Raw genomic sequence first — 21,411 nt, 5'->3', positions numbered from 1 at the left:
AGAAGTAACAACATAATTATATACATGCCAGCTATGAAATTTCATGGTTAAATTACAAATCACAGCATTGCTTCTGGTTCTATCTAATACATCAAACGACATGAGTAAGTCTACAAACAATATTTTATTTACCTGCGCATCTCCCAGTCATTCCAACCTCAAATCCTACATTGCAGGAGCAAATAAATCCTCCAATAGTGTTTCTACATAGTCCTTGTCCACATGCGTCCCTTTCCTCACACTCATCTATGTCTGCAAACCATTAGTGGAAATTAAAAAAATAATTCACAAGAACAAGGTGAAAGAAAGGTGAACCAGTGGGAGTGTGCTGAAAGGTACAAGTAGGTGTTAGTCATTCTATCACTCTTCTTCGCGCAGCCCCAAATTGGTCTGTAATGTAACCGACGATGGCTAAACATTGTGTGTCATGATTGCCTAATGTTTTTGAATAACACTCTATTTATTGAATTTAAATATCACAAGTGAAGATGTAAATAAAAAGTTTAAACAGGAATGTTCTACAATACCAACAGTGTGAAGACAAACTGACGTAAGGTAATACCGCCGCGGACCGTTAGGGAAGTACATGTATATACTTGCCAATGTAGAACAAAAATACTAACTAATATTGTTGTGGAAAGCTTAATACCCAGAGATAATGTAACACTAGGTGTGCTATATATAACTAACCTTGGACATTAAGTGCTTTCACTCTACCTGTAAATGATTTTTAACTACAGGCTTTAGTTCTGGAATTCCATCAAATTGGATCCGAAATACTCTATAATTCTCCAATCCAATGAACGCTTATTACCAAAGTACAGGCAACTTGGGAGTTATTTTTTCACTTTTCCATACAATTCCTTTTGCAATAACATCACAACCACACCAATGAAGCCTAACTGGTCAAGGTAACTGACACAGTAGTGTCAGCTACCTCAACAGTACTGTCAGCTACCTCAACAGTGGTGTAGCTACATCAACAGTAGTGTCAGCAACCTCAACAGTAGTGTCAGCTACCTCAACAGTACTGTCAGCTACCTCAACAGTGGTGCTAGCTACATCAACAGTGGTGTAGCTACATCAACAATAGTGTCAGCTACCTCAACAGTGTTGTCAGCTACCTCAACAGTGGTGTCAGCTACCTCAACAGTGGTGTCAGCTATCTCAACAGTGGTGTCAGCTACCTCAACAGTGGTGTCAGCTACCACAACAGTAATGTCAGCTACCTCAACAGTGGTGTCAGCTACCTCAACAGGGCTATGCTTGACTGTACCAACTTACCTACACATAACTCTGAATCCTGGTCCAGCTCAAAGCCAGCGTTACAATCACACCTGAAGCCCCCATCCGTGTTTATGCATCGACCATTCTTACACATGTCCTCATGCATGAGACACTCATTTATATCTGAAACCACACGGTTCTGATAAAATGGAAGAAAAACAATGAGTGTGAGTAGCACAACTTTTAGAAAATGGTAACACAAAATTTCAAAGTTTCCTAAGGGCTGTGGGGTTATCTGCAATAATTATGATGCGTTACCTGCCATCTAGATGCATCTGCACCTACTTGAAGTCTTTAACAAAATGTTTGCTTCATTTTTTTCAGCATCAGTAATAAACAAAAATCTTTGTTCAAAACTTGAGAATTTATAAAAAATCCTTCCAATTAGACAAGCTGATAAGTAATTTAGTCAAATTTAAAAATAAAAACGCTAGTTTAATAGTTTTAAGTTTTTTAAAAGTCAACAAACAATTGTTACCAATTTGTTAAAAAACAAAAAGGAACTATAATGAACTTCAACACAATAGTTATTGCTATTATTAGATGTAGCATATCAACCTGTTATATTAAAACCATTTTGGTGTCTCCTTTTGTAGAAACTATTGCAATCACTAGCACATGTTGAAGTTACTTATTACACAACTGTCAGGCATGTTAACAATTAACATGTTAACAATTAACATGTTAACAATTAACATGTTAACAATGAAGTAAATGGATTACTAGTTATGATTGAATATACCGTTGATAGAGTTATAGTAACGCTCCATAGTTTTGTTCTTATTTATTATGTCATGAAGTTAGAGGCACAGAACTGTTTCACAAAAGGAGACAACGGAAAAGAACATTCCAACCTCTAAGATAAACTCGCATAAAATTTTGGTAGATTTTATCAGAGTATTGGTATTTTTCTATCATTTGCAATTGTTTTTAATATTTAAGGTGATTTGACATGTTCGAGGTGATATTTCAAGGCTAGAGTCAACAAAACTTGATTGCGGTTAAAACGCTCAGAAGAAAAAGACGTATGGAATGACGTCACTAGTTACTATCATCGCTATATTTGATGCCAGCTATTGCACTGGAGTTGAAGCTTTACATGTCTCTAATCTGTCAGTCTCTTTGCAACTGTAGATGTCATAATTACACTTTCGCATGATCTGAGCGTTTTAACTGCAATCAAGTTTTGTTGATTTTAATCTTGAAACATCCTGGCAGTCAGATCACCTCAAACAACAAAAACAATCACAAATGATAGAGAAATATCGATACTTTCTGATAAAATCTATTAAAATTCCGTGCAGTGCTACCAGTTCTTTGATAAATATGTTTCCAGCAGAACCGTTCAATAATCATAGAACGCACGTGATACTGTACTAAGGCCCGTATTCCCTGAGGCGGCTGGCCGGCTGAGCCGCCCCGACTTACTGTACCCTCCATGTAGAGCCCAGCCATCGATTCTTACAAGCTGAGAAAGATGCGAACACAACAGAAGATATTGCCAAGCACTCAGACTCACCAATGACAGACCCTCCAGGAAGCTCTGTATATCCTAGCCCAACGTTACAAACGGATTTGAACTCATCACTGTCCCTTGAAGGACAGAGCTGGCACACCCCCTCATAGGACCAAGCAGGCAATGAGGCCCCAGGTGCTGTCGCTGAACAGCAGCATGCTGACCTAGAGGCGCTGACTGGCATCTCTCCAGTGCACCTACCATTGACTATGCCCTCATAGCAAAATCCGTAGCGGGTGTCTAAACGAGAGATAAAAAATTTACTTATTAAATATGGAGGTAATTTATCAACAGCTTATAAAAAGACTAGGATTTTAACTAAATGATCTTAACATCTGAGCTACATAAATGAGTAGATGTGACATGTCAACCAAAATATTTAACCCGTTGACAAATGCAGATTGGCATTTCTCTAAAACTATATAATGTATAGATGCATGTCTGAAAGTAACATATTTCATATCGTAAGCGCAACAATCTGGCTGCTTACATACCCATGCATTTAATTTTTGTTCCATCAAATGTTTGGACAAATTTATCAGGACATCTGCAGTAGTATGCGCCTTCTTCATTGACACACTGACCAAAGGCGCATGCATCTGGGATTGCCAAACACTCATTGATGTCTGTGAGAAAAGAAAATACCATATTAGCACATGTATTAAGTCTCAGTACATCAGCGCATCATCACATTTGAAAGCCATATGACTTGAGAAAAAACATTTAGCAGTGATTCCAGCTTTTGCAACAAAAGCTAACTTTTGAATCTTTTCCCACATTATTATTATTTTCACAAATATCTTACCAACACACAAAGTGAGGCCTTGACCCAATTCAAATCCTTCTGAGCATGAACAGAGGTGGTAGCCTTCATAATTGGTGCACGTGCCTCTGGCACACATGTCTGGTATCTCCACACACTCATTTATGTCTCTGCAGTTATAGCCTCCATCTGAGAGGGTGTAGCCTTGCTGGCACTCACACGTGAAGCTTCCTGCAAATGGACACTTGAACTGTAAGACTTGCGGACTTATCTAGCAATACAATATTGATCAGTGCATATTCATCGTGTTAGCCTTTACAGAAAGCTAGGAAGAAGCAAGTACAGAAGGAAGATATATTAAACTTTGCAAAAGTATCGAAACAAGTTATTAAAAATGAGCTAGCACAAATTTTAGTAAATTTTATCAGAAAGTATCAGTATTTTCCTATCATTAGCGATTGTTTTTATGTTTGACATGATCTGACTGTCAGGATGTTTCAAGATTAGTGATTCAACCAAATTCAAGCGAAAGTGTGATTATGACATCTATAGTTGCAAAGAGACTGACAAAATAGAGACGTGTAATGCTGCAACTTGAGCACAATAGCCGATATCAACTATAGCAACAATATCAACCAGTGACAGCATTTCGCCCGTATTTTTCTTTTGAATGCTTGAACTGCAGTCTTTTTTTAATTTTAATCTTAAAACATCCTGGCAGTCAGACCAGCTCAAATGATACAAAATACTGACAATTTTCGATAAAATCTACTAAAATTTTGTGACAAATGCTGTGTGATCTGTCAAAGGACAAATGCTGTGTGATCTGTCAAAGGACAAATGCTGTGTGATCTGTCAAAGGACAAATGCTGTGTGATCTGTCAAAGGACAAGTGCTGTGTGATCTGTCAAAGGACAAATGCTGTGTGATCTGTCAAAGGACAAATGCTGTGTGATCTGTCAAAGGACAAATGCTGTGTGATCTGTCAAAGGACAAATGCTGTGTGATCTGTCAAAGGACAAATGCTGTGTGATCTGTCAAAGGACAAATGCTGTGTGATCTGTCAAAGGACAAATACTGTGTGATCTGTCAAAGGACAAATGCTGTGTGATCTGTCAAAGGACAAATGCTGTGTGATCTGTCAAAGGACAAGTGCTGTGTGATCTGTCAAAGGACAAGTGCTGTGTGATCTGTCAAAGGACAAGTGCTGTGTGATCTGTCAAAGGACAAGTGCTGTGTGATCTGTCAAAGGACAAATGCTGTGTGATCTGTCAAAGGACAAATGCTGTGTGATCTGTCAAAGGACAAATGCTGTGTGATCTGTCAAAGGACAAGTGCTGTGTGATCTGTCAAAGGACAAATGCTGTGTGATCTGTCAAAGGACAAATGCTGTGTGATCTGTCAAAGGACAAATGCTGTGTGATCTGTCAAAGGACAAATGCTGTGTGATCTGTCAAAGGACAAATGCTGTGTGATCTGTCAAAGGACAAGTGCTGTGTGATCTGTCAAAGGACAAATGCTGTGTGATCTGTCAAAGGACAAATGCTGTGTGATCTGTCAAAGGACAAATGCTGTGTGATCTGTCAAAGGACAAATGCTGTGTGATCTGTCAAAGGACAAGTGCTGTGTGATCTGTCAAAGGACAAATGCTGTGTGATCTGTCAAAGGACAAATGCTGTGTGATCTGTCAAAGGACAAGTGCTGTGTGATCTGTCAAAGGACAAGTGCTGTGTGATCTGTCAAAGGACAAGTGCTGTGTGATCTGTCAAAGGACAAATGCTGTGTGATCTGTCAAAGGACAAGTGCTGTGTGATCTGTCAAAGGACCAATGCTGTGTGATCTGTCAAAGGACAAATGCTGTGTGATCTGTCAAAGGACAAGTGCTGTGTGATCTGTCAAAGGACAAGTGCTGTGTGATCTGTCAAAGGACAAGTGCTGTGTGATCTGTCAAAGGACAAGTGCTGTGTGATCTGTCAAAGGACAAGTGCTGTGTGATCTGTCAAAGGACAAATGCTGTGTGATCTGTCAAAGGACAAGTGCTGTGTAATCTGTCAAAGGACAAGTGCTGTGTGATCTGTCAAAGGACAAATGCTGTGTGATCTGTCAAAGGACAAGTGCTGTGTGATCTGTCAAAGGACAAATGCTGTGTGATCTGTCAAAGGACAAATGCTGTGTGATCTGTCAAAGGACAAATGCTGTGTGATCTGTCAAAGGACAAATGCTGTGTGATCTGTCAAAGGACAAATGCTGTGTGATCTGTCAAAGGACAAGTGCTGTGTGATCTGTCAAAGGACAAATGCTGTGTGATCTGTCAAAGGACAAATGCTGTGTGATCTGTCAAAGGACAAGTGCTGTGTGATCTGTCAAAGGACAAGTGCTGTGTGATCTGTCAAAGGACAAGTGCTGTGTGATCTGTCAAAGGACAAATGCTGTGTGATCTGTCAAAGGACAAGTGCTGTGTGATCTGTCAAAGGACAAATGCTGTGTGATCTGTCAAAGGACAAATGCTGTGTGATCTGTCAAAGGACAAGTGCTGTGTGATCTGTCAAAGGACAAGTGCTGTGTGATCTGTCAAAGGACAAGTGCTGTGTGATCTGTCAAAGGACAAGTGCTGTGTGATCTGTCAAAGGACAAGTGCTGTGTGATCTGTCAAAGGACAAGTGCTGTGTGATCTGTCAAAGGACAAGTGCTGTGTGATCTGTCAAAGGACAAGTGCTGTGTGATCTGTCAAAGGACAAATGCTGTGTGATCTGTCAAAGGACAAATGCTGTGTGATCTGTCAAAGGACAAATGCTGTGTGATCTGTCAAAGGACAAGTGCTGTGTGATCTGTCAAAGGACAAATGCTGTGTGATCTGTCAAAGGACAAATGCTGTGTGATCTGTCAAAGGACAAGTGCTGTGTGATCTGTCAAAGGACAAATGCTGTGTGATCTGTCAAAGGACAAGTGCTGTGTGATCTGTCAAAGGACAAATGCTGTGTGATCTGTCAAAGGACAAGTGCTGTGTGATCTGTCAAAGGACAAATGCTGTGTGATCTGTCAAAGGACAAATGCTGTGTGATCTGTCAAAGGACAAGTGCTGTGTGATCTGTCAAAGGACAAGTGCTGTGTGATCTGTCAAAGGACAAGTGCTGTGTAATCTGTCAAAGGACAAATGCTGTGTGATCTGTCAAAGGACAAATGCTGTGTGATCTGTCAAAGGACAAGTGCTGTGTGATCTGTCAAAGGACAAATGCTGTGTGATCTGTCAAAGGACAAGTGCTGTGTGATCTGTCAAAGGACAAGTGCTGTGTGATCTGTCAAAGGACAAGTGCTGTGTGATCTGTCAAAGGACAAGTGCTGTGTAATCTGTCAAAGGACAAATGCTGTGTGATCTGTCAAAGGACAAATGCTGTGTGATCTGTCAAAGGACAAGTGCTGTGTGATCTGTCAAAGGACAAATGCTGTGTGATCTGTCAAAGGACAAATGCTGTGTGATCTGTCAAAGGACAAGTGCTGTGTGATCTGTCAAAGGACAAGTGCTGTGTGATCTGTCAAAGGACAAGTGCTGTGTGATCTGTCAAAGGACAAATGCTGTGTGATCTGTCAAAGGACAAGTGCTGTGTGATCTGTCAAAGGACAAATGCTGTGTGATCTGTCAAAGGACAAATGCTGTGTGATCTGTCAAAGGACAAATGCTGTGTGATCTGTCAAAGGACAAATGCTGTGTGATCTGTCAAAAGACAAATGCTGTGTGATCTGTCAAAGGACAAATGCTGTGTGATCTGTCAAAGGACAAGTGCTGTGTGATCTGTCAAAGGTCAAATGCTGTGTGATCTGTCAAAGGACAAATGCTGTGTGATCTGTCAAAGGACAAATGCTGTGTGATCTGTCAAAGGACAAGTGCTGTGTGATCTGTCAAAGGACAAGTGCTGTGTGATCTGTCAAAGGACAAATGCTGTGTAATCTGTCAAAGGACAAATGCTGTGTGATCTGTCAAAGGACAAATGCTGTGTGATCTGTCAAAGGACAAATGCTGTGTGATCTGTCAAAGGACAAATGCTGTGTGATCTGTCAAAGGACAAATGCTGTGTGATCTGTCAAAGGACAAATGCTGTGTGATCTGTCAAAGGACAAATGCTGTGTGATCTGTCAAAGGACAAATGCTGTGTGATCTGTCAAAGGACAAATGCTGTGTGATCTGTCAAAGGACAAATGCTGTGTGATCTGTCAAAGGACAAGTGCTGTGTGATCTGTCAAAGGACAAATGCTGTGTGATCTGTCAAAGGACAAATGCTGTGTGATCTGTCAAAGGACAAGTGCTGTGTGATCTGTCAAAGGACAAATGCTGTGTGATCTGTCAAAGGACAAATGCTGTGTGATCTGTCAAAGGACAAGTGCTGTGTGATCTGTCAAAGGACAAGTGCTGTGTGATCTGTCAAAGGACAAATGCTGTGTGATCTGTCAAAGGACAAATGCTGTGTGATCTGTCAAAGGACAAATGCTGTGTGATCTGTCAAAGGACAAGTGCTGTGTGATCTGTCAAAGGACAAATGCTGTGTGATCTGTCAAAGGACAAATGCTGTGTGATCTGTCAAAGGACAAGTGCTGTGTGATCTGTCAAAGGACAAATGCTGTGTGATCTGTCAAAGGACAAGTGCTGTGTGATCTGTCAAAGGTCAAATGCTGTGTGATCTGTCAAAGGACAAATGCTGTGTGATCTGTCAAAGGACAAGTGCTGTGTGATCTGTCAAAGGTCAAATGCTGTGTGATCTGTCAAAGGACAAGTGCTGTGTGATCTGTCAAAGGTCAAATGCTGTGTGATCTGTCAAAGGACAAATGCTGTGTGATCTGTCAAAGGTCAAATGCTGTGTGATCTGTCAAAGGACAAATGCTGTGTGATCTGTCAAAGGACAAATGCTGTGTGATCTGTCAAAGGACAAGTGCTGTGTGATCTGTCAAAGGTCAAATGCTGTGTGATCTGTCAAAGGACAAGTGCTGTGTGATCTGTCAAAGGTCAAATGCTGTGTGATCTGTCAAAGGACAAATGCTGTGTGATCTGTCAAAGGACAAATGCTGTGTGATCTGTCAAAGGACAAATGCTGTGTGATCTGTCAAAGGACAAGTGCTGTGTGATCTGTCAAAGGACAAATGCTGTGTGATCTGTCAAAGGTCAAATGCTGTGTGATCTGTCAAAGGACAAGTGCTGTGTGATCTGTCAAAGGACAAATGCTGTGTGATCTGTCAAAGGACAAATGCTGTGTGATCTGTCAAAGGACAAATGCTGTGTGATCTGTCAAAGGACAAATGCTGTGTGATCTGTCAAAGGACAAGTGCTGTGTGATCTGTCAAAGGACAAGTGCTGTGTGATCTGTCAAAGGACAAATGCTGTGTGATCTGTCAAAGGACAAATGCTGTGTGATCTGTCAAAGGACAAATGCTGTGTGATCTGTCAAAGGACAAATGCTGTGTGATCTGTCAAAGGTCAAATGCTGTGTGATCTGTCAAAGGACAAATGCTGTGTGATCTGTCAAAGGACAAGTGCTGTGTGATCTGTCAAAGGTCAAATGCTGTGTGATCTGTCAAAGGACAAATGCTGTGTGATCTGTCAAAGGTCAAATGCTGTGTGATCTGTCAAAGGACAAATGCTGTGTGATCTGTCAAAGGACAAATGCTGTGTGATCTGTCAAAGGACAAGTGCTGTGTGATCTGTCAAAGGTCAAATGCTGTGTGATCTGTCAAAGGACAAGTGCTGTGTGATCTGTCAAAGGTCAAATGCTGTGTGATCTGTCAAAGGACAAATGCTGTGTGATCTGTCAAAGGACAAATGCTGTGTGATCTGTCAAAGGACAAATGCTGTGTGATCTGTCAAAGGACAAGTGCTGTGTGATCTGTCAAAGGACAAATGCTGTGTGATCTGTCAAAGGTCAAATGCTGTGTGATCTGTCAAAGGACAAGTGCTGTGTGATCTGTCAAAGGACAAATGCTGTGTGATCTGTCAAAGGACAAATGCTGTGTGATCTGTCAAAGGACAAATGCTGTGTGATCTGTCAAAGGACAAATGCTGTGTGATCTGTCAAAGGTCAAAGTGTCTGATAAAATTTTATTATTGTTATTTTATTTATAAAATAATAATAATGAAATGCCTCCAATAATAATAATAATAATAATGAAATGCCTCCAATAATAATAATAATAATGAAATGCCTCCAATAATAATAATAATAATGAAATGCCTCCAATAATAATAATAATAATGAAATGCCTCCAATAATAATAATAATAATGAAATGCCTCCAATAATAATAATAATAATGAAATGCCTCCAATAATAATAATAATAATGAAATGCCTCCAATAATAATAATAATAATGAAATGCCTCCAATAATAATAATAATAATGAAATGCCTCCAATAAGTCGGTCAGTGGTTTAGGTTCTTTTCAGAGATGGAATAAGTTGTTGTATATATAAAAAGCAGGCCTTGCAACAGTCAAATAGTATTGGGACTAAATAGTACACCACAGCTAAATATGCAACCGGTGTGACATAGAACCTCAAAGCACTTATAATTTATATATATATATGAATTCCAGTGTTTGTGTGTTCGTCTATGATCCAGTCTATCCAGCTAATAGCTATTGGTATCTAGCAATTAAAAATCCGTATCGCAGAAGACTAGATCACGGAACCTCCTGTTCACCAGGCAATAAACTAATCCATTGAGCTCCACGAGATGCATTTGATTCATTGTGCGATATGAATGGCTATCTAAGTTAAAATACGCATAGAACTCTGCGTTACGGCGCAACATCACTAAAGCTTGCTCTCATGGCTCTTATCAGTAAGTTTAGCAATACTAGCTTATTCAAATTAGCCATTAGTGATGTGTCAAGCTAATGGCTAGTAGCAAGCAACTACATTACCTGCCACTGTTTATAACCTGTTTTTTAAGCTGGATATAACATAAATTACTATGTGATCTCAGCCGTTTGTTTATAATTTGTGCATAGACAAAGACTAAAGCCTGGTTCCCATATACGTCGCAAAGCACCGGCGACACACCGCAGGCTATTAGCAATGAAATGGGAACGTATGCGCCGAGGGCTGCCTGTGGTTGCCAGCGGCATCGCAATAGTTTAATGCTGTTCAAATTTCGCAAACGGTCGCAGCCAAAACATTCCCGAAATGCACTGTACGGGTAAAGGTCACCCATTATAGGAACGGCATGACGAGTGAACATTTTATTTGATTACGCAATTATGTTTACGATATTATTAACGATGGGGCTTTATGAGAACATATCCCGCCGAGCCTAGCGCCGCAAGCGTTTTGCTGCGCATGTTACCGCCGGAGTCTCGCAATCGATATGGGAACCAGGCTTATGCACTCATTAATGATTTTGACTCAGATTTTGCATAAGCTTTGGATTCTATTTCATAGATATATTACAAAGTAGATATCGACTAGCGAGAGCTGACAACTCTTAGACCAATGATTTATGACAAAGATACTAAAATTTTCCATAAGATAACCCAATGTAAAGGTACGAAACCTACCATGGAGGTATGAAACCTACCATAGAAGTATGAAACCTACCATATACGTATGAAAACTACCATAGAAGTACGAAACCTATAATAGAGGTACGAAATCTACCATAAAGGTATGAAACCTACCATAGAGATTCTTACATCGACCATAATTGCAAATTCCTCTCAATGATGCGCACTCATCAACGTCTACAAGAAGAGAAGCAAAGCAGAGGTATGGTTACTGCTGTACTGTAAAGCAGCACAATGAGCCTGCTTTTAGTACAGACAACAATAACCTATATATTGATTTATTTATTTGGTGATGCTATATTAACCAATCCGAAACAGAAGCACACAAGCCGGCATTTCCAGAAAGACATTTTGTCAACTAAAAAGTCTGTGATAATATTTAATGGTTCCCACATAATGTCACCTTATATGAAACATTGAAATTCATTGACTATATCCTCGCAGGTTTGAAATTACTAAACAGAAATTACTAAACTTAGGTAAACAGTCTATGCAACCTTTTCCCATTGTAGTCTCATATGTACTTTACAGAGTTGAAAGTGCTGCGTTTTGAGTAAGAAAGCAGATATAATATCAGGAGACTCATTACAATGGTAGATAAACCAGCCTAAAGAGAAATAAGTATTAATAAAAAGTGACACTTGTTTGACATGCCTTGGCAGCGACCAGTAGGGCTTGGGGTGAAACCAGGGTTGCAGTCACACTTGTAAGAGCCCATCATGTTGGTGCAGGTGCCATTTCCACACATGTCTGCCTGCAGGTCACACTCATTCATGTCTGTAAGGCAAACACTTTTATCTACTGACAAACCTGAATAGAGAGCACTTTGTGCGCAAGCATAATTACTGTACATGTAGATTGTATATGAACAATAGGATGGCTTAAGATTAGGACAGTGCAATAACTAGTATATGCTAATGTATCATGGCTACCATATTGTGGTTGGTATGTGCTATGTACCATAGTAAGTATATTCTATTATAGAATGACTAGTATATACTTCTCTATTAAGTCGATATACACTGCTGTATTATGTCTGTATATACTGCTGTATTATGTCTGTATATACTGCCGTATTATGTATGTATATACTGCTGTATTATGTATGTATATACTGCTGTATTATGTCTGTATACACTGCTGTATTATGTCTGTATATACTGCTGTATCATGTCTGTATATACGGCTGTATTATGACTGTATATACTGCTGTATCATGCCTGTATATACTGCTGTATTATGTATGTATATACTGCTGTATTATGTCTGTATATACTGCTGTATTATGTCTGTATATACTGCTGTATTATGTCTGTATATACTGCTGTATTATGTATGTATATACTGCTGTATTATGTCTGTATATACTGCTGTATTATGTCTGTATATACTGCTGTATTATGTCTGTATACACTGCTGTATTATGTCTGTACATACTGCTGTATTATGTCTGTATATACTGCTGCATCATGTCTGTATATACTGCTGCATTATGTCTGTATATGCTACTGTGTCATAGCTGGTACAAATATATACTACTGTATTACAGCTGGCATATACTACTCCACTATGGCTAGTTTCTCCAGTGCTCGCTTTGTTTTTTTTTAATAACAACACTTCTTGAATATCCATATATGATTTTCTAAAACAAAATTGCCCAAGCAGCTTGATTTCCATTTGTTTTCTTGTTGTTAAATCCAAGGGGTATGTTAGAGAAATATACAGTAATTGGTTTTTATGGCCCAGTTAATTTCATAATTTGTCCTACAGAAACAGAGGTTTTACTTTAAACTATGTTAGAGAACTTGAAATAAATCTCCTACGACAAAACTGCATTTCTACTTTGTCATTTTGAGCATTGAGGTTATATCCAGTAATTTCAACTAAGAGGCCATCTCAGGGAACTAAACATTATGATGAGATGCATATCAAACTTCCCATACACTTCCTAAGAAAAGTGTAAAAGTTGTTGCTAATACACATGTGTGTTGGTCTCTAACAGAGTTCAATACACTTTGTGTATAACTTACCCAAACATTTCCGACGACTCACTGAAGCTGTGAACCCGTCATCGCAGACACAGACATAACCTCCAACAGTGTTAGTGCAGCTGCCATGGGCACAGAGTGCTGAGTCTTCACACTCATCTATGTCTATAAGAGCAACATAAATGCTGCCATCATAATCTATCAGACACGATAAAACCTTTGCAAAAGATTATGGGCTACAATATGCTGTGAATCTGAGACAATCACATGTTTCTACGGCGCACTTTATCCGCAAGGTTCCGTCATTCGCGAGATAATGGCAAAAATCCACTAATCAAGCGAGTTTTATTACTCACAAATTTTCGTCGAATGTTTTATGCTTGCAAAATCTGAAAAATGGCAATTGGGAATGATGCGCAAAACATGCCAAACAAGCTATTCAGTTTTAAACACTTTCTACACCTCAGTCATTCCTATTTTGATTTGATCAGTTGCCCGAGGCAGAAGTGCGCCGCTATGACCTCTGGCATAGAATTCCTTATATTTATTAATGGAATGCCCATGTTAATACGCAACATGCAAATGTCCGTAGAAAATTTGAAACGTTTATCGCGTGGTAATTTAACGTGCGCACAATTCCAAATCCGCATCATTCGCACAATAGAAGCATAGTGAATGACTGGTTGACTATATTAACATAACGATGTGGAGTTGCTTTCCTTTGAGACTACACAAAATACTCACCAGCGCAAGAGCCATTTACAGAGTTCATGACAAAGCCTTCCGCGCAGTAGCATTGGAAGGAGCCTAAGACATTCTTGCAGAGGGCTGTAGCATGACATGGCTTTGATGTGCACTCATCTATGTCGACGCAATAGAGCAACTGAGGATCATAACTGTAGCCCTGGTTACAACTACAGGTATAGCTGCCCTCCGTGTCTATGCACTCGCCGTTGAGGCAAAGGTCAGGGATTATTTCACACTCATTTATCTCTACAGAATATGACCAAAAGTCATAGCGTACCTTTTGCAGTCACTGATTGAGCATACGTACGTACTCCAATTACCAGATGAGCCAATCTGACTTAACAGGTTGAACATAGTCTAACAATGTCTCTATCCTTTTATGTAAGTATGATGTAAAATCTTTTTGATCAGTTTTAAAAAGTGTGCAAAAAGCATTTCAAAGTTTTTTCAAAGTTCACTTTGAAAGAAGACAGCAATTTCTATTTGCTCTTGTTTCCAGTCATATGTGATGTGATACCTATTCATGTAAATTGTATGCCTTCAAATGTGGACACACTTCAGAAGCTTATTAAATCTGCTACAGCTACATGATAGGTCTGTATTTGGTCAGCTTGAAAGGGAGAACAAGAGAGAAAGAGTGAGAGAAAAAGCGTACGCAAGAAAATGAAGAAAAAAAGAGACAACAGTGAGTGAGACAGACAGAGAAAGACATAGAGACTTAGCAAGAGAGGTGGAAAGAGATGAGAGCTAGAGTAAGATTTTCAGCGCATAAAAAGTTTGCTAGGGAAGATTAAAATGATAAAGACCAACCTGTATCAAATATATAACCAGGTCTGAGGCCACACAATGCTTTATCCTCATCTGAAAGTCAACGAAATGCATGGTACACACATAGATTAGAATCTACTTGTACAACTTGTTAGGTGTTTACTTTATAGCATCATATAAACCACACTGTATAATGTAACACACGGCTTTAAAGAATCTCACACATAACACTGAAGTTAGCAATGGCTAGTAGACATTTGGTTGGAGCTGATGCTCAACACTAGTACACTTAACCATGGCGTGCTACACTGCTATATAGCATACACCATACCATGGCGTGCTACACTGCTATATAACATATCATAGAACAGTCTGCCACGCTATGCACTATTGTACCCTGTAGTACACTATGATGCCTTATTGTACATTATGGTACACTCTGGCACACTGGTACACTCCGTTACACTATGGTACGCTATGGAATACTGTGAGACACAATGATACACTCTAGTACACTATGGTATATTATAGCTAACTGGTGTGCCCTATGTTATACTAATGTACACTATGGCACACCCTGAGACACTATAATGTACTTTTTTATGACAAAAAAAACTTGATTCATTAATATGCACAACCAACTCACCAGTTCCTTTATACGGACACGGATCACATATCACCGAGTCCTCTCCCACATAGTGAGATTTCGCAGGATCAAGCCAACCACGACCAACTGTGCAGCAACACAATTTTTTTGTTAGTTCCATAGCAAGAGCATTTTCACAGACACCACTGTCATTGCGAAAATTGGAGAAACATGTTGATTTTCTCATGTCTGCAATACAATAAAATACATGATGCAATGAATCACAGTTTTACTTGCACTCAAATATTTACTCTGTTTGATCATGCTGTGTTATTAGCTTCATATATGTTTTAGTTTTTATATAATGAGGTAAAGTGATTGACATTACAGAAGAAAATATCATTTCTATGAAGGCTGATTGAACTAGTTCCACAATTTCATGTGAAGCACTCGTCGACTCTAAAAATATTAATGCATTCATAGCTAATAAGTTTAGAGACAAGTTCGTAAAAATATACTATATAGAAATTGTTAGAAGAACTAATCTGATTATTCGTAATAAGTCATACTATAAAAGTGTTATAATAGTTTATCAAAGTGCGCTCACTACTAATTGCCTTCCATGTGATTTTCAAACACCCATTACTCTGGACGAAGTTAGCAGATTTACTCAGGAGATATAAAATATTTTGATAAGCCACTACTGACCCATGCAATTCTTGTCAGGCATGAGCAGGTGTCCTGGAGGACAGATGCATGTGTAGCTTCCTCTCATATTAATACACTCTCCAATGCCACATATTCCTGGATACACATCACATTCATCTACGTCTACAAAAGCAGAATAACAACAGACATCAGTGCCATCAGACAGCGGAGACTAATTCTAATTGCCTATTGCAGCTATTGCACTGAATCACCTACTGCTGTGGTGACTGCTTACGGTATTTTTGATCTGCTGCCTTATGGTTACGTGGTAATCTGCTGCCTTATGGTTACGTGTTTACGGTCACGTGTAAACACTTGAAAGCACATAGATTACCGTGCTTTAGCTGACTTTGGGCATGAACCAATGATGCAGCTTTTACTTTAATAAACTTACAGTATACAATGAGCAAGCCTGCCGCTAGGGTAAGATGCAAGGTGAACATGAACAATGGTGGTCACAACTCCTACCAGGGAGATTCCTTTTTGCTCTACCAATGTCGCGTTGAATACAAAAACTGAAATTTGCTCACCACAGACAGAAATACAGCAAACAACAAAATCTATACTAAAAATAACAAAATGAATACAGGGTTTACAACAAATAATGAAACTGCATGAAATGCCTTGTTCACCACCATACTCATCTTGTTTATTGTGACTTGCTGTGACTGATACACAGCAAAAGGTGCCATATATGGTTACAGTAAACATTCCAGCTTAACTAATTTTTGTAGCTAACAGAGTGGCATACATTACACTGGCCCTACTTGCTAAATGTTAATAAAGGTCAATATATACCGTATTGTATTAAATATGTAAATATATACGGTATTGTATTAAATCTATTGCTTTATTTTCTAGATTGTAGTATGTATTGCATTGTAGTCAAATACCGGTTGCTGAAGGAGCTGAAAGTTAGAATGTAGGTAAACTTTAGCTAGATACTGTCATGTTTCAGTCTATTCTATGGCATTTTACTGCTGTTGTTGTTTTTGCAATCAGATTGGACAAACACAAAATACAAGTGTCTTTCGTATAAATATTAATACAGTAACTTCTCGCTTACCAATGCAGACATGCATATCATCTATAACGTAACCAGCCGGACAGGTGCATTTATATGAACCATACGTATTCTGGCAAGTGCCTCCAGCGCATAAGGAAGGAAATACTGTGCACTCATCAAGGTCCGTGAAGGTCACCTGTCCCATAGTTTCTGTAGGCACCTGCCCTCCACCATCTGCCAATAAATTGATACACTCTATAGCAATCAGAAAATAGCTCTCTGCTTACCCTGCTGGCTTACATAGCATGTGATCTTAACCATGTCGGGCAAATGTAACACATTTTTATCAACTTTTCAATGTTAATTGGTTAAGCCACTTACAAAGGCAGTGAATTTCTACACGCTCTCTGAATGTCAATGATGACCTTATCAGTCAGAACAAGAGTAGAAAGAACAATAATTTGACACTATATTAGAGACGCAACATATAGCTACTGCTAACACTACTACTACTATTTTCACTACTCTTACCCCAACTACCTGTACTCCTAGTATACTGCTACTAAACCTACTACTCCTCCCACTATACTATTTCTATTACTACTACTAATACTTCTATTACTGCTACTACAACAACTACTACTACTCCTACTATTACTGACTACTGCTGCTATTACTTCTATACTCCTATTACTACTACTCCTACTAATACTACTACCCCTACACTACTACTCCTACTATTACGGACTTCAACATCAAGAACAGAAAATCAGAAAAACAAGATACAGTCATCCTTACTACTTTACTTACTTCGCAGTATCGCTGTATTTGGTAGCGTTCATTTGTGTACACATATACACTAGATAAAATACCTAAATCTAGTTTCTATTTCGCTGAAATTTCAGCGAAATAGAAATTTTCAGAGCATAGCCCTGAGAAGTAGGAGCCCTGAGAAGTAGGAGCCCTGAGAAGTAGGAGCCCTGAGAAGAAGGAGCGATCACTATATTTATTCCACCAGTGATCTGTTTGAAATTAATCTTCGCCTTCAACTGCCAGCCCGTTTCCAAGCTAGCCAAAAAATATCAAGTTATAAAAACAATGTTAACAAATCTATGTAAGCCTCAAAATTATGGCTGCAGGTCAACCAAATTCCACTCTACTTTATGTGTGGTTATACCATTCAGCGTCTGTGGATTACTAGCCTTTTTATCTTCCCTTCACATATTTTGCTAGAAACAGTCAGTCATACTCGTAGATTTTGCTAGGTTATTCCTTATCTAACTTCAATTTCGCTCAAATTTAAAGCTTATTTTAAAATGCTTTTATCTTTAGGCTTTATTGAAAAAATATTACTGTGTTAATCAGTTTTAAAACTAGCTTTTGTCTCACCTTTATTATGACTGAATAAATTCTTTTAATGACACTGAGCCCAGGAGAGTACTAATTTTCTTAAATCAATCTCTACGGTAGCATCGACTAATCGCTAAGGGTGTATGGAAGATGAAAGGAGGTTTTACCTGGACAGAGTGTGTCATACTCTTTTGTGCCATTCTTGGGACAAGCTGAGCACAAGCCTGGGTCCTGTCCCCAGCCTACACCGATGCTGCAGCAGCATTGGCTTTTGGTAATCCTCTGAGGGTAACTGTTGGAGCACATAGCGACACCCAAACTAGGTGCAGTCATGTAGCAGGACCCCAGTCTTCTGTCTAACAAAGCGTGAAAAACATAAAAGCAATTGAGTGATTGCTGGCATCGTCGCAGCTATGAACTTAACAGTTTTTTGTGAACACGTGATTCATTTGTTATATAACTGTGTGCTGATTGGATGATATAGAAACTAAACTTCTTTATCCTACAGAAAGATAATCCAGCAATACAAATAAGCGGATAAGTACAAATAAATATTTATTGTTTATGGACCTCAGATTCACACGCTCTCCATGAATAGAATTGCCAGTGTAGAACAGCCTATAGCAGTTGAATACCGACTTACCTATACAAGCGTTTCCTGATGCAAGCAAAACAAATCCAGGAGGGCAGAGACACTCGAAGCTGCCCTCTAGGTTTCTGCACTCCCCATATTTGCATGATCCGGCACTTGAGCATTCATTTATGTCCGTACAGTTGCTGCCACTCTCATCAAGGGCGTAGCCTAAAGTTTTATGTACGATCAGAATAACCTTTTTGCAAAAGTGCAAAATACGTTTTTATCAATTCCTGACTAATGAATCAGCTGCAACAACTCTTTACCATCACTCTGTCTATTACGCATCAAACAATAATAACCTACCATGCCAAATCTATGATCAAGAAATTAGCCCTTCATGGCAAAGTCTAAACTGCCTTATAAAATTAGTGCAGAGCGCCCGGAGGCTGTGGTGACGCCCTCCTTGGTACAAATAAACCACAGTTGTAACTTTACGTTTCTTGTGTTTTTGGGCACTTTGCCTTTTGATGATATGAGAAATGGTGATCATTTTTAGAGAAAAAAGGTTGCTAATCCGAAATTCTGGTATTCAATAGATTAAACCTTATGTAGTTAGAATTTGCCTATGTAACAACTCAAGCCATAATATCTAACACTAATCACTGTTAGACGAGAGCTTACCTTGATTACATATACACTGGAACATCCCATGAATGTTATCACATAGTCCGTTCATACAAAGGTTAGGAAATCTTTCACATTCATCTATATCTAAGAAAAATAGATCAAATTAAAATAACAACACTGAACAGACAAAACAAGAATAAGTATCAATTCTGACGCTCACCTGACTATTCTAGTAGAGATTCACTACAAAACCAAATAACTTGTATCAACCTATATGTTGAGACCAACCAAACTCAAATGCTAAAGCTAATTTGTTCCACCTTTTCATCACAACCAAATTAGCAGTCAGATGTCTAATGCATCTTATGACTTTACAAAAGAGATAAATCTCATTTGCCTCTTTGTTAATGGTTTCTGTTTAACATGGTTTCAGGCAAAATTTGGTGCCATCCACAAATTATTATAAAAATATATGTATAGATCAGCATAGTGTTTGTATAAATTTTCAATCCTCTAGTAATCAGATTTGTGACACATTTGAGCAAATATGCTAGAGATGTTTATAATGAGCAGAGGCTAACATCAACTTATGAGTTTGTAGTCCGTATGGTAGAAAATACAACTTTGGATAGAAAATCAAAGTTGAGTTTTTTATTCCAATTAGGATAGAAAATCCTTACCAGCTAACATATTTCATATTTCATATGAAATATGTTGCCCTTTACCAAAAAAATATTTCATGTTGGTATGAAATACTTTACGAAATATTAGAGAATCGCTTGATAGCATGCTGATCAGGGAAGAGTTGTCACGCAATTCTTTGAAAATCTATCAGTAAGTTTTTAAATAATTTTTGCTGCGAACTCTTCACTGGAATGAACAAGTTATAAAAACTAAATACAAGTTTACTATTATGACTTAATTACTTATTTGACTATATTAAAATGTTATGCAATATACTGCAAGTTTTAGCATACAAAAAACTGAGTAAGTCAGCACGCTGATTTGGGCAAATTTGGTCAGGCGGAAACGGAAGAAATCGCTCTAAATTAGCCAATATTTTTAACAAACACTTCTTTGCGTGGCAACATAAATGAGGCAAGTGATGACATTTATAGCTACCATAACATGAAAATTAAATGAAAAAACGGATAAATGGACGGTTAGGCTATGAACTTGATATTATATAGAAAACATGAATTATATGCAATCTTTTTGGTGCAATATTTTTGGTGCTTTATATCAAAATCTTTCCTGTAGAACAACTAACACAATGACAAGGACAAAAATTGAAATCTGAATCAAATGCCTGAAATCCCCACGAACGACCTACTCAATACCGACAGTGTTATATAGTAGGCTATCGATTTTTTTGCTATTTGCTATATAAATGTAACCAAAAGCAAGAAGACCGACGGACAGAGACTAACAATAATCTATATATAGTTCATTATTGGCACTATAATTCTACTTGGTTGATATGAAGATGTTGATAGTTTCTTACCTTCACATGACCTCAACTCGGCTGTTGCAGCAAATCCCATGTCGCACTCACATCTATAGGAGCCAGGCTCATTCAAGCATTGTCCATTCATGCACAACAGGAGATTTTTCTCACACTCGTCAATATCTGTACAAGGTTAGCCAAATTTGGAATTAAACCTTTAGTAAAAAGCTGCCAGCACATACAGGTCATAGTTGTGTACACAACTATGACCTGTATGTGCTGGCAGCTTTTTATTAAAGGTTATTATTAAAGGTTTTTATTAATGTGTCATAGTTGTGTACACAACTATGTACTGAACTATTACTGTTGTATACAAAACGCAATACAGGTAAAGAAATGATATACATTCACAGCTGACTGAGCGTTATACTAGGCCTTGCAAAAATCTTAGTTCTTTGTTTTATAGGTGTAACAAAGTTCAACGGGTTTGTCACTTT

General features: G+C 38.5%; 1 protein-coding gene across 1 annotated transcript in view; it reads right to left on the bottom strand.

Annotated features, from left to right (window-relative positions):
• Positions 1-21,411, bottom strand: part of LOC137393930 (fibrillin-2-like) — a 70,549-nt gene that overhangs the window by 9,744 nt on the left and 39,394 nt on the right. The window contains exons 32-48 of the mRNA XM_068080644.1: positions 20,972-21,097; positions 19,522-19,611; positions 18,907-19,065; positions 18,431-18,619; positions 16,974-17,147; positions 15,908-16,030; positions 15,260-15,448; positions 14,656-14,706; positions 13,843-14,091; positions 13,141-13,263; positions 11,765-11,887; positions 11,225-11,287; positions 3,609-3,797; positions 3,298-3,429; positions 2,807-3,043; positions 1,285-1,410; positions 133-252 (exon numbers count right to left, since the gene is read on the bottom strand). Coding sequence (XP_067936745.1) covers positions 133-252; positions 1,285-1,410; positions 2,807-3,043; positions 3,298-3,429; positions 3,609-3,797; positions 11,225-11,287; positions 11,765-11,887; positions 13,141-13,263; positions 13,843-14,091; positions 14,656-14,706; positions 15,260-15,448; positions 15,908-16,030; positions 16,974-17,147; positions 18,431-18,619; positions 18,907-19,065; positions 19,522-19,611; positions 20,972-21,097 — 2,463 coding nt within the window. The remainder of the gene's footprint in view (positions 1-132; positions 253-1,284; positions 1,411-2,806; positions 3,044-3,297; positions 3,430-3,608; positions 3,798-11,224; positions 11,288-11,764; positions 11,888-13,140; positions 13,264-13,842; positions 14,092-14,655; positions 14,707-15,259; positions 15,449-15,907; positions 16,031-16,973; positions 17,148-18,430; positions 18,620-18,906; positions 19,066-19,521; positions 19,612-20,971; positions 21,098-21,411) is intronic.

This window comes from Watersipora subatra, chromosome 4 (assembly GCF_963576615.1).
Source record: "Watersipora subatra chromosome 4, tzWatSuba1.1, whole genome shotgun sequence".
Lineage (NCBI taxonomy): Eukaryota > Metazoa > Bryozoa > Gymnolaemata > Cheilostomatida > Watersiporidae > Watersipora > Watersipora subatra.
Note: the sequence above shows the minus strand (reverse complement) of the source record. Positions and strands in the feature narration are given on the sequence as shown.